Genomic DNA, 12,164 nt, shown 5'->3' with positions numbered 1-12,164 from the left:
TCCTGCTGCGTCCTGCTACGTCCTGCTACGTCCTGCTACGTCCTGCTACGTCCTGCTACGTCCTGCTGTGCCTTGTAATGCCGCACAGCGTCCTGCTATGCCATGAACTACTACAAAGAACTGCTACAAACTACTAATTTCTTCTATTTTTGTTATTACCACTCTTCATTAACCCCAACCGGCCCGTCAGACACCGCCTACCAAGAGCCTGGGTCTGACCGAGGTTTCTGCCTAAAAGGAAGTTTTTCCTCTCCACTGTGGCCCTGTTGCTGCTCTGGAGAAAACCACTAGAACTGTTGGGTCCTTGTAAATTCTGGAGTGTGGTCTATCTGTAAAGTGTCTTGAGATAACTCTTGTTATGAATTGATACTATAAATAAAATGTAATTGAATTGAGTTGAATGTTAAACAACATAATGTCAAATTTGCATATGAAAGAATAACATTTCAGCAATCAACCTTTTAGTTAAACAGTAAGATCCTTTTAGTTTAACATGAAAACCAAACCCACCAGACTCCATGTAAATAATCACTACTTTTAGCGTGTATAGAGCAGCATATCTCCACCAGACTCCATGTAAATAATCACTACTTTTAGCGTGTATAGAGCAGCATATCTCCACCAGACTCCATGTAAATAATCACTACTTTTAGCGTGTATAGAGCAGCATATCTCCACCAGACTCCATGTAAATAATCACTACTTTTAGCATGTATAGAGCAGCATATCTCCACCAGACTCCATGTAAATAATCACTACTTTTAGCATGTATAGAGCAGCATATCTCCACCAGACTCCATGTAAATAATCACTACTTTTAGCATGTATAGAGCAGCATATCTCCACCAGACTCCATGTAAATAATCACTACTTTTAGCTTTTTCAATTCTCAAAAATATTGGAAAGACTATTTGTCACAAGATTTGATCATTTCATTGAAAGAAATAATTTATTAATGGAGTCAGGATGGATTCAGATTATTGAGTTGGGTGAAATATTATCAAACTGTATTGAAAAAGAAAACTGCAGCAGCGACATTCATTGATTCATTGATTGATTTTCTTTTGATTCTGCAGATCATGAAAGCCTATTAAAGAATGGAAAGATAAGGAATAAGAGGTGTGGATAAAACTTTATTGATAACAGGAGTCTGTCTGTTCAAATGGCTAATAAGCATAATTACTAACAGTGAGTATTTCCTGTGGCGTTCCACAGGGGTCTGGTCTGGGCCCACCAGTGTTTATCCTTTACTTTAATGACATTTGTGAATTATCAAATGTACCAAAATGTACTGTTTTTGCAGATGACACAATTATTTTTTGTTGGGGGGGAAACTTGCAGCAGACGCTGGATATGGACACTAATGAAATGAACCATTAAAACTCAACAAAGTCATGATATCTGGAAATCAAACTACTAATACAGATGTTCAATTAGTAATTCATGATTAAACAATTGAAACGTTCTATGACTAAATCGGTATATCGAGAAAAACTAGATACATATTGAACCATAATACTCGTTCAGGGACATCAGGACGCTGCAGAAACCTCTGAGGTCACTGCGGTGCGTTCAGGGACATCAGGACGCTGCAGAAACCTCTGAGGTCACTGCGGTGCGTTCAGGGACATCAGGACGCTGCAGAAACCTCTGAGGTTACTGCGGTGCGTTCAGGACATCAGGACGCTGCAGAAACCTCTGAGGTTACTGCGGTGCGTTCAGGGACATCAGGACTCTGCAGAAACTTCTAAGGTTACTGCGGTGCGTTCAGGTACATCCGAACGCTGCAGAAACCTCTAAGGTTACTGCGGTGCGTTCAAGGACATCAGAACGCTGAAGAAACGTCTGAGGTTACTGTGGTGCGTTCAGGGACATCAGGACGCCACAGTGTTGGAAGCCGATAGCAGAGAAGCAAACAGCGAGTCTGGTCTCTGTTTCAACACATCTGGATGATCAAACTCCACCACCTACAGGACAAGAGACACAACGGAGACAGACAGAGACAGGAAAACAGAGAGACAAGGACAGAGACACAGAGGCAGACAGACAGACACAGACAGGGACACACAGACAGACAGAGAACAACAGAGACAGAGACACACAGACAGACAGAGACACAGACAGACAGAGACAGGGACACACAGGCAGATACAGAGAGACACAAATTGAGACAGAGACAGGGACACATACACAGACAGACAAACAGAGACATGTCAGGGTTATAATTATATAAGATAACAATAATAATTAACACAGTGTAAGGGTTAATTAACACAATGGAACTCAGGGACACTCACCTGTCCATGGCCGAGGAGGGGGGACTCACCTGTTTGTGGTTAAGGACGGGGGACTCAGGGGGACTCACCTGTTTGTGGTTAAGGACGGGGGACTCAGGGGGACTCACCTATTTGTGGTTAAGGACGGGGGACTCAGGGGGACTCAGCGGGACTCACCTGTCCTTGGTTGAGGACCAGGATGCGGTCAGCCTGCAGCACCGTGTGGATCCGGTGAGCGATGGTGAGCACCGTGCTGTCCCTGAACGCCTCTCGGATGGTGATCTGGATCAGAGAGTCGGTCTCAGCATCGATGGACGCTGTCGCCTCGTCCAATAGGATGATCTGAGGGACAGACAGGGAGACAGGTAGGTAGACAGGTAGACAGACAGGTAGACAGACAGGCAGGCAGACAGACAGGCAGACTGACCTTGGAGTCCCGTAGCAGAGCTCTGCTCAGGCTGATCAGCTGTTTCTGTCCCAGAGAGAAGTTTCCTCCGTTGTCGACCAGCTCGGCCTGAAGCTTCCCCTCCAGACCCCAAATCTGTGTGACATCATCACATTTGAGCCAATCAGACGCAAGCACATAACACGGAACAGCTGATCATCCAATCAGAAACAGGTGTTTTTAAGTGGATGACGTAACATACTGCGTCCTTCATGTAGGTCTTTTCCAGCGCTGCCAGATCTCCTCATCACTGTGTCTGTTGACAGGGTCCAGGTTGGACCTGCAGACCACAGGAACCGGTTATAGAGCAGGTCTAGACCGCTCTATAACTTACAGATAGAGCAGGTCTAGAGGCCATAGTGGTTTCCATGGTTACCTGATGGTGCCGGTGAACAGAATGGGGTCCTGGGGGATGATGGACAGCTTGTTGCGCAGGTTAGACAGGCTGATGGACGTGATGTCCACCCCGTCAATGAGGACGCTCCCTGCAGCCGGTTCAACCAACCGGAACAAGGCCACGGCCAGGGACGACTTCCCTGCACACAGACCCCCCCATCAGCTGACAGCACGTCACCCAACCCCCCTCACCTTTAAGTTGTGCTAATGCTAATGCTAATGCTTACTCAGCTGAGTGTAGTTCCTGAGTTCTGGGACTACAACACAGTATTTCTTTTTCTAATGATTAGGTGACGTAGCGTCTCCAAACGTACTACAGGCGTGTAAGTATCTAAGATTATAGAAAGTTATGTACAGTCTTCTGGGTCCTTTAGAGACACACATGGGCTTACCGGAGCCAGTCCTTCCCACAATGCCGATCTTCTCCCCGGCTCTGATGTGGAGATGCAGCCCATTGAGGACAAAAGGTAAGTTCTGTCTGTAACGCATCTTATAGTCCAGGAAGGTGATGACTCCTGTCTGAGGCCAGTCCTCTGGGACCGGCTTCACCTCCCGCTGTCCCCCCTCCAACTCCTCCGAGCCCTAAAACCCAATCAGAGAGCAGACCAGCAACATCTAGTCTTTAGTAGTCTTTAGGAATCTCTGAGAAGTCTTTAGGAATCTCTGGTTGTCATTAAGAGTCTCTGGAAGTCTTTAGGAAAATCTGAGTAGTCTTTAAGAATCTCTAGTAGTCTTTAGGAATCTCTAGTAGTCTTTAGGAATCTCTAATAGTCTTTAGGAATCTCTAGTAGTCTTTAGGTGTCATTGTTAGTCTTTAGGAGTCTCTGGGAGTCTTTAGGAATCTCTAGAAGTCTTTAGGAATATCTGGTAGTCTTTAGGAGTCTGTGGGAGTCTTTAGGAGTCTGTGGGAGTCTTTAGGAGTCTCTGGTAGTCTTCAGGAATATCTGGTAGTCTTTAGGAGTCTGTGGGAGTCTTTAGGAGTCTGTGGGAGTCTTTAGGAGTCTCTGGTAGTCTTTGGGAATATCTGGTAGTGTTTAGGAGTATGTGGGAGTCTTTAGGTGTCTCTGGCAGTCTTTAGGAGTCTGTGGTAGTCTTTAGCAGTCTCTGGTGGTCTTTAGGAATATCTGGTAGTCTTTAGGAGTCTGTGGGAGTCTTTAGGAGTCTGTGGGAGTCTTTAGGAGTCTCTGGGAGTGGTATCTGTTAGAAACTGACCGTGATGTACTCGAGCAGCCGCTCCACGGAGATGAACCTCGCTTCAACAGAGATCATCGACAGGAGCAAATACTGAAAGTTTGCAGACAGCTGAAAAAAAACATTATTATTGTTTAACAACTCTACCTGTAAATTATAGAGTGGTCTAGACCTGTGTGTGTGTTTGTGTGTGTGTGTGTGTGTGTGTTACCTGTAAGATGAAGTTCAGAGACAGGGCCTTCATGGGGGGGCTGCAGACGTCGTTGGAGACGAAGACAACCAGCAGAGAGACGATCAACGTCATGACAACGCACAGACAACCCATGACGTGGGACAGCCAATACAGGCCAAAGTTAAAGAGGAGGAGGTGGGTGGAGTTGGTGTCAGAGAGGACCTTAAACCTACAACACACACAGGCGTAGTTACAGAGGAGGAGGTGGGTGGAGTTGGTGTCAGAGAGGACCTTAAACCTACAACACACACAGGCGTAGTTACAGAGGAGGAGGTGGGGGGAGTTGGTGTCAGAGAGGACCTTAAACCTACAACACACACAGGCGTAGTTACAGAGGAGGAGGTGGGGGGAGTTGGTGTCAGAGAGGACCTTAAACCTACAACACACACAGGCGTAGTTACAGAGGAGGAGGTGGGTGGAGTTGGTGTCAGAGAGGACCTTAAACCTACAACACACACAGGCGTAGTTACAGAGGAGGAGGTGGGGGGAGTTGGTGTCAGAGAGGACCTTAAACCTACAACACACACAGGCGTAGTTACAGAGGAGGAGGTGGGGGGAGTTGGTGTCAGAGAGGACCTTAAACCTACAACACACACAGGCGTAGTTACAGAGGAGGAGGTGGGGGGAGTTGGTGTCAGAGAGGACCTTAAACCTACAACACACACAGGCGTAGTTACAGAGGAGGAGGTGGGGGGAGTTGGTGTCAGAGAGGACCTAAACCTACAACACACACAGGCGTAGTTACAGAGGAGGAGGTGGGGGAGTTGGTGTCAGAGAGGACCTTAAACCTACAACACACACAGGCGTAGTTACAGAGGAGGAGGTGGGGGGAGTTGGTGTCAGAGAGGACCTTAAACCTACAACACACACAGGCGTAGTTACAGAGGAGGAGGTGGGTGGAGTTGGTGTCAGAGAGGACCTTAAACCTACAACACAATAACTCTTCATGTTCATATTTCACTAAGAGATTCAGGCCTGGGTGTGAGAACTGTATTTTCCCCTTGTGGGATAAAAAATGATACATTATTATTATTATTATTATTATTATTATTATTATTATTATTATTATTATTATTATTGTTATAATTATTATTAACATCTCCTGAAAGCCTTATTCTATCTACTTGTCATCAAGGAGCGCTACAGAGAATTATGACATAATAAATCTTGGATATCCATCTTCATTCGCAGACTGCTGATTGGTCGGAGAGAATCGTAACTTGGCTTGGTAGCATAAAAATGAATGGGAGTCAATGGGATGCTAACGGCAGGTGATGGCTTCGTAGCATAAAAATGAATGGGAGTCAATGGATGCTAACGGCAGGTGATGGTTTCGTAGCATAAAAATGAATGGGAGTCAATGGGATGCTAACGGCAGGTGATGGCTTCGTAGCATAAAAATGAATGGGAGTCAATGGGATGCTAACGGGAGGTGATGGCTTCGTAGCATAAAAATGAATGGGAGTCAATGGGATGCTAACGGGAGGTGATGGCTTCGTAGCATTAAAATGAATGGGAGTCAATGGATGCTAACTGCAGGTGATGGCTTGTTAGCATAAAAAGAATGGGAGTCAATGGGCCATGGAGTCTCACGCTCGGTGTAGGTGTGCGTCTTTCCGTAGGCGTGGATGGAGCCCAGGCCTCTGACGATGGAGGTGCACAGGGAGATGCAGGGGGAACGGCTCACGTCCTCCATCTTCTTCAACGTGCAGATGTTTCTCAGGAACAGGCTGCAGGACACACAACAAGTCAGCCAACAAGTCATCCAACCACTCATCCAACAACACATCCAACAACTCACCCGACAACACATCCAACAACACATCCAACAACACATCCGACAACACATCTAACAACTCATTCAACACGTCCAACAACACGTCCAACAACACATCCGACAACACATCCGACAACACATCTAACAACTCATTCAACACGTCCAACAACACATCCAACAACACATCCAACAACACATCCGACAACACATCTAACAACTCATTCAACACATCCAACAACACATCCAACAACACATCCAACAACACATCCGACAACACATCTAACAACTCATTCAACACGTCCAACAACACGTCCAACAACACATCCGACAACTCATCCAACAACACACCCGACAACACATCCAACACGTCCGACAACTCACCCGACAACACATCCAACAACACATTTAACAACACATCTAACAACTCACAAAAACTAAACCAACAACCCATCTAACAACACATCCGACAACTCATCCGACAACACATCCAACAACACGTCCGACAACACATCCGACAACTCATCCAACACGTCCGACAACTCATCCAACACATCCGACAACTCATCCAACACGTCCGACAACACATCTAACAACTCATCCAACACATCCGACAACTCATTTAACAACACATCTAACAACTCACAAAAACTAAACCAACAACCCATCTAACAACACATCCGACAACTCATCCGACAACACATCTAACAACTCATTCAACACATCTAACAACACATCCGACAACTCATCCGACAACACATCCAACAACACGTCCGACAACACATCCGACAACTCATCCAACACGTCCGACAACTCATCCAACACATCCGACAACTCATCCAACACGTCCGACAACACATCTAACAACACATCTAACAACACATCTAACAACTCATTCAACAACACATTCTTCGTAACATTTACAGTGTTATGATTGTGCAGAATTCACACATGGATGGATGAAGTTATGGATGGATGAATTCACACATGGATGGATGAAGTTATGGATGGATGAATTCACACATGGATGGATGAATTAATGGATGGATGAATTTACACATGGATGGATGAAGTTATGGATGGATGAATTTACACATGGATGGATGAAGTTATGGATGGATGAATTTACACATGGATGGATGAAGTTATGGATGGATGAATTTACACATGGATGGATGAATTTATGCATGGATGAATAAAGTTATGGATGGATGAATTTATGCATGGATGGATGAATTTACACATGGATGGATGAATTAATGCATGGATGAATAAAGTTTTGGATGGATGATTTATGCATGGATGGATGAATTTACACATGGATGGATGAATTTATGCATGGATGAATAAAGTTTTGGATGGATGAATTTATGCATGGATGGATGAATTTACACATGGATGGATGAATTAATGCATGGATGAATAAAGTTTTGGATGGATGAATTTATGCATGGATGGATGAATTTACACATGGATGGATGAATTTATGCATGGATGAATAAAGTTATGGATGGATGAATTTATGCATGGATGGATGAAGTTATGGATGGATGAATTTATGCATGGATGGATGAATTTACACATGGATGGATGAATTAATGCATGGATGAATAAAGTTTTGGATGGATGAATTTATGCATGGATGGATGAATTTACACATGGATGGATGAATTTATGCATGGATGAATAAAGTTATGGATGGATGAATTTATGCATGGATGGATGAAGTTATGGATGGATGAATTTATGCATGGATGGATGAAGTTATGGATGGATGAATTTACACATGGATGGATGAATTAATGGATGGATGAATTTACACATGGATGGATGAAGTTATGGATGGATGAATTTACACATGGATGGATGAAGTTATGGATGGATGAATTTACACATGGATGGATGAATTTATGCATGGATGAATAAAGTTATGGATGGATGAATTTATGCATGGATGGATGAATTTACACATGGATGGATGAATTTATGCATGGATGAATGAAGTTATGGATGGATGAATTTATGCATGGATGGATGAATTTACACATGGATGGATGAAGTTATGGATGGATGAATTTCTTTAATTTCTGCATCCTGACCCTGACAGACGTTGAGGGTTAGAACTAAGGATTGAAATCAGGATTTAGAAGAATTCAGGATGGGGTGAATAGAAGAAGACAGTATGAAGATAATCATAATAATAAGAGTACCTGAAGACCAGGACCAGGAGCAGGAGCAGCCCCCCCGCCGGCAGCACCATGTAGGGGAAGGTGGCTGCAGACACCAGCAGGCTGCACACAGCCAACAGGGAGAACATCAGCTGCACATTGACGTGGAAGGGGACGGCCGCGTCCACCTCGCTCTGACACGACGAGAAACAGTTCAGGATGCGGCCCGTCGGGATCGAGTCGAAGAAGCTCATTGGTCTGGCTAAGATCTGAGGGAGATATCCACCAATCAGCTGAGAGCATCACTCCACCAATCAGCTGAGAGCATCACTCACAGCAGCCACAGCAAAGCAGGACGAACACTGGGAGGGATTCTTATTTATTCTTATGTATGTGTATACATGTGTGTACATGTGTGTATATGTGTGATATATGTGTGTACATGTGTATATATGTGTATACATGTGTGTACATGTGTGTATATGTGTGATATATGTGTGTACATGTGTATATGTGTGATATAAGTGTGTCCATGTGTATATATGTGTATACATGTGTGTACATGTGTGTATATGTGTGATATATGTGTGTACATGTGTATATGTGTGATATAAGTGTGTACATGTGTATATATGTGTATACATGTGTGTACATGTGTATATATGTGTATACATGTGTGTACATGTGTGTATATGTGTGACGTATGTGTGTAATGTGTATATGTGGGATATCTCTCTCTATCTCTCTCTCTCTCTCATACACAACAGTGCATGCAAAATTCAACTTTCGGGCCTTTGCATGGTCCTTGAATGCTTCGTTGTGGACAAATGAAATACGACTCACACACATACACACAGTGGACACAGTACACACATTACACACAGTACACACAGTACACACATTACACACTGAACTACTGGACTATGCCCCTCCTGTCTGACGGAGAGATGAGAGATGATTGGTCCGTACGTTACTCAGCAGGTTGTTGTGCAGCGTGCTCGCTGCGTTCAGGCTCACTCTGACGAAGAAGACACATTGACGATGAAGACGAGCAGCAGACTGCTCATCATCACCACGGCAACCAGGCGGTAGAAGGGCAGGTCGGGGTTCAGAGAGACGTCGTCTCGCTCTGATGATGTCACGTTGGCAGTCTGGGAAACATCACAATAATAATAATAATAATAATAATATAATAATAATAATAATAATAATAATAATAATAATAATAATAATGTAATCTTCATTAATCCACAAGAGGAAATTACAATTTACAAACAGGCCTGAACTACACACACATGCCCAGGTCCTATACATGCACTAATGGAGAGATGTCAGAGTGGGAGGGCACATGTCCCTGTCTCTCTGTGTCTCTGTGTCCTTGAGTGCCTGTCTCTGTGTCTCTATCTCTCCATGTCTCTGTGTCTCTGTGTCTTTGTGTCTCTATGTCTCTATGTTGGTTTTTTGTCTCTGTCTCTCTGTGTCTCTGTGTCTATCTCTGTGTCTCAAACTCTCTGTGTCTTTTTGTATTTGTGTCTTTGTCTTTGTGTCTCTGTGTCTCTGTGTCTCTGTGTCTCTGTCTCACCCCGTGTCCCTGCTCCAGGACATAGCTCAGTCCCCAGTAGCCTAGCGTCCCGTTAGCTGTTAGCACCACGAAGCAGAGCACCACAAAGATGCTCACACACAGTCCTGCAGGGGACAGACGCTTTCATTATGGGACCACACATAGATCACGTTATTATAGAATAATGTAATACTCTGGTGTGTGTGTTGTGTGTGTGTTTGTGTGTGTTTGTGTGTGTGTGTGTGTGTGGTGTGTGTGTGTGTGTGTACCTCCAGCTGCGTGACAGTACTGCTGGAGGGTTTTCCAGGTGATCAACGTCGCTTCATTCTTCTGTTCAGACGCTTCACACAGAGAACACGATTCCTGTTAAACCTGCCCTGGTCACCATGGTAACACACCCTGCAGGACTAACATGGAACACCCTGCAGGACTAACATGGTAACACCCTGCAGGACTAACATGTAAACCCCTACAGGACTAACATGGTAACACCCTGCAGGACTAACATGGTAACACCCCTGCAGGACTAACATGGTAACACCCTACAGGACTAACATGGTAACACCCTACAGGACTAACATGGTAACACCCTGCAGGACTAACATGGTAACACCCTACAGGACTAACATGGTAACACCCTACAGGACTAACATGGTAACACCTGCAGGACTAACATGGTAACACCCGTAGGACTTACATGGTAAACCTGTAGGACTAACATGGTAACACACTGTAGGACTAACATGGTAACACCCTGTAGGACTAACATGGTAACACCCTACAGGACTATTATGGTAACACCTACAGATGTGACAGACTTACGTTTGAAGGCGTCTGTTGTCTCGTCCGACATGTTGAAGGCTGAGAGGACACAGACAGACGGTCAGTTATCAACGCTGTACTTAACCCACCAATCACTGCTATTACCACTAAACATGGTAACACCTGCAGGACTAACATGGTAACACCCTGTAGACTAACATGGTAACACCCTGCAGGACTAACATGGTAAACCCTGTAGGGACTAACATGGTAAACCCTGCAGGACTAACATGGTAACACCCTACAGGACTAACATGGTAACACCCTACAGGACTAAAATGGTAACACCCTACAGGACATAACATGGTAACACCTTACAGGACGAACATGGTAACACCCTACAGCGACTAACATGGTAACACCTACAAGACTAACATGGTAACACCCTGCAGGACTAACATGGTAACACCCTACAGGACTAACATGTAACACCCTACAGGACTAACATGGTAACACCTTACAGGACAAACATGGTAACACCCTGCAGGACTAAATGGTATTCCTGCAGGACTAACATGGTAACACCCTACAGGACCAACATGTAACAACCTGCAGGACTAACATGGTTTACCCTGCAGGACTAACATGGTAACACCCTACAGGATAACATGGTAACACCCTACAGGACTAACATGGTATACCCTGCAGGACTAACATGGTAACACCTGCAGGACTAACATGGTAACACCCTACAGGACTAACATGGTAACACCCTAGGACTAACATGGTAACACCCTGCAGACCAACATGGTAACACCCTACAGGACTAACATGGTAAAACCTGTCGGACTAACATGGTAACACCCTACAGGACTAACATGGTAACACCCTGAGGACTACACATGGTAAACATACTACAGGAATAACATGGTAAACCCTGCAGGACTAAACATGGGAACACCCTACAGGACTAACATGGTAACAACTACAGGACTAACATGGTAACACCTACAGGACTAACATGGTAACACCCTACAGGACTATATGGTAACACCTTACAGGACTAACATGGTAACACCTTACAGGACTAACATGGTAACACCTTGCAGGACTAACATGGTAACACCCTACAGGACTAACATGGTAACACCCTGCCGGACTAAACATGTTAACAACCTACGGGACTAACATGGAACACCCTACAGGACTAACATGGTAACACCCTACAGGCACACTGGTAAACCTTACAGGACTAACATGGTAACACCCTACAGGACTAACATGGTAACATGGAGGGTTTTCCAGGTGACAACGTCGCTTCATTCTTCTGTTCAGACGCTTCACCACAGAGAACACGAT

At 44.6% G+C, this 12,164-nt stretch overlaps 1 protein-coding gene across 1 annotated transcript; it reads right to left on the bottom strand.

Moving 5' to 3' along the window:
- Positions 1-1,130: 1,130 nt before the first annotated feature.
- LOC116679308 (multidrug resistance-associated protein 9-like) lies at positions 1,131-10,904 on the bottom strand (the record flags this gene model as incomplete). Its single annotated transcript, XM_032508977.1, is given in 16 exon segments — positions 1,131-1,967; positions 2,454-2,618; positions 2,704-2,817; positions 2,924-2,955; positions 2,958-3,001; positions 3,098-3,257; positions 3,510-3,699; positions 4,330-4,419; positions 4,520-4,709; positions 6,121-6,270; positions 8,525-8,751; positions 9,452-9,519; positions 9,522-9,633; positions 10,065-10,168; positions 10,313-10,406; positions 10,849-10,904. Coding segments are annotated over 16 exon segments (1,889 nt in total), but the record flags the coding sequence as incomplete, so codon positions are not given.
- Between the last annotated feature and the right edge of the window lie 1,260 nt (positions 10,905-12,164).

Source organism: Etheostoma spectabile, unplaced genomic scaffold, assembly GCF_008692095.1.
Source record: "Etheostoma spectabile isolate EspeVRDwgs_2016 unplaced genomic scaffold, UIUC_Espe_1.0 scaffold00010292, whole genome shotgun sequence".
Taxonomy (NCBI): Eukaryota; Metazoa; Chordata; class Actinopteri; order Perciformes; family Percidae; genus Etheostoma; species Etheostoma spectabile.
The sequence above is the reverse complement of the archived record's forward strand: the minus strand, read 5'-3'. Positions and strand labels throughout refer to the sequence as shown.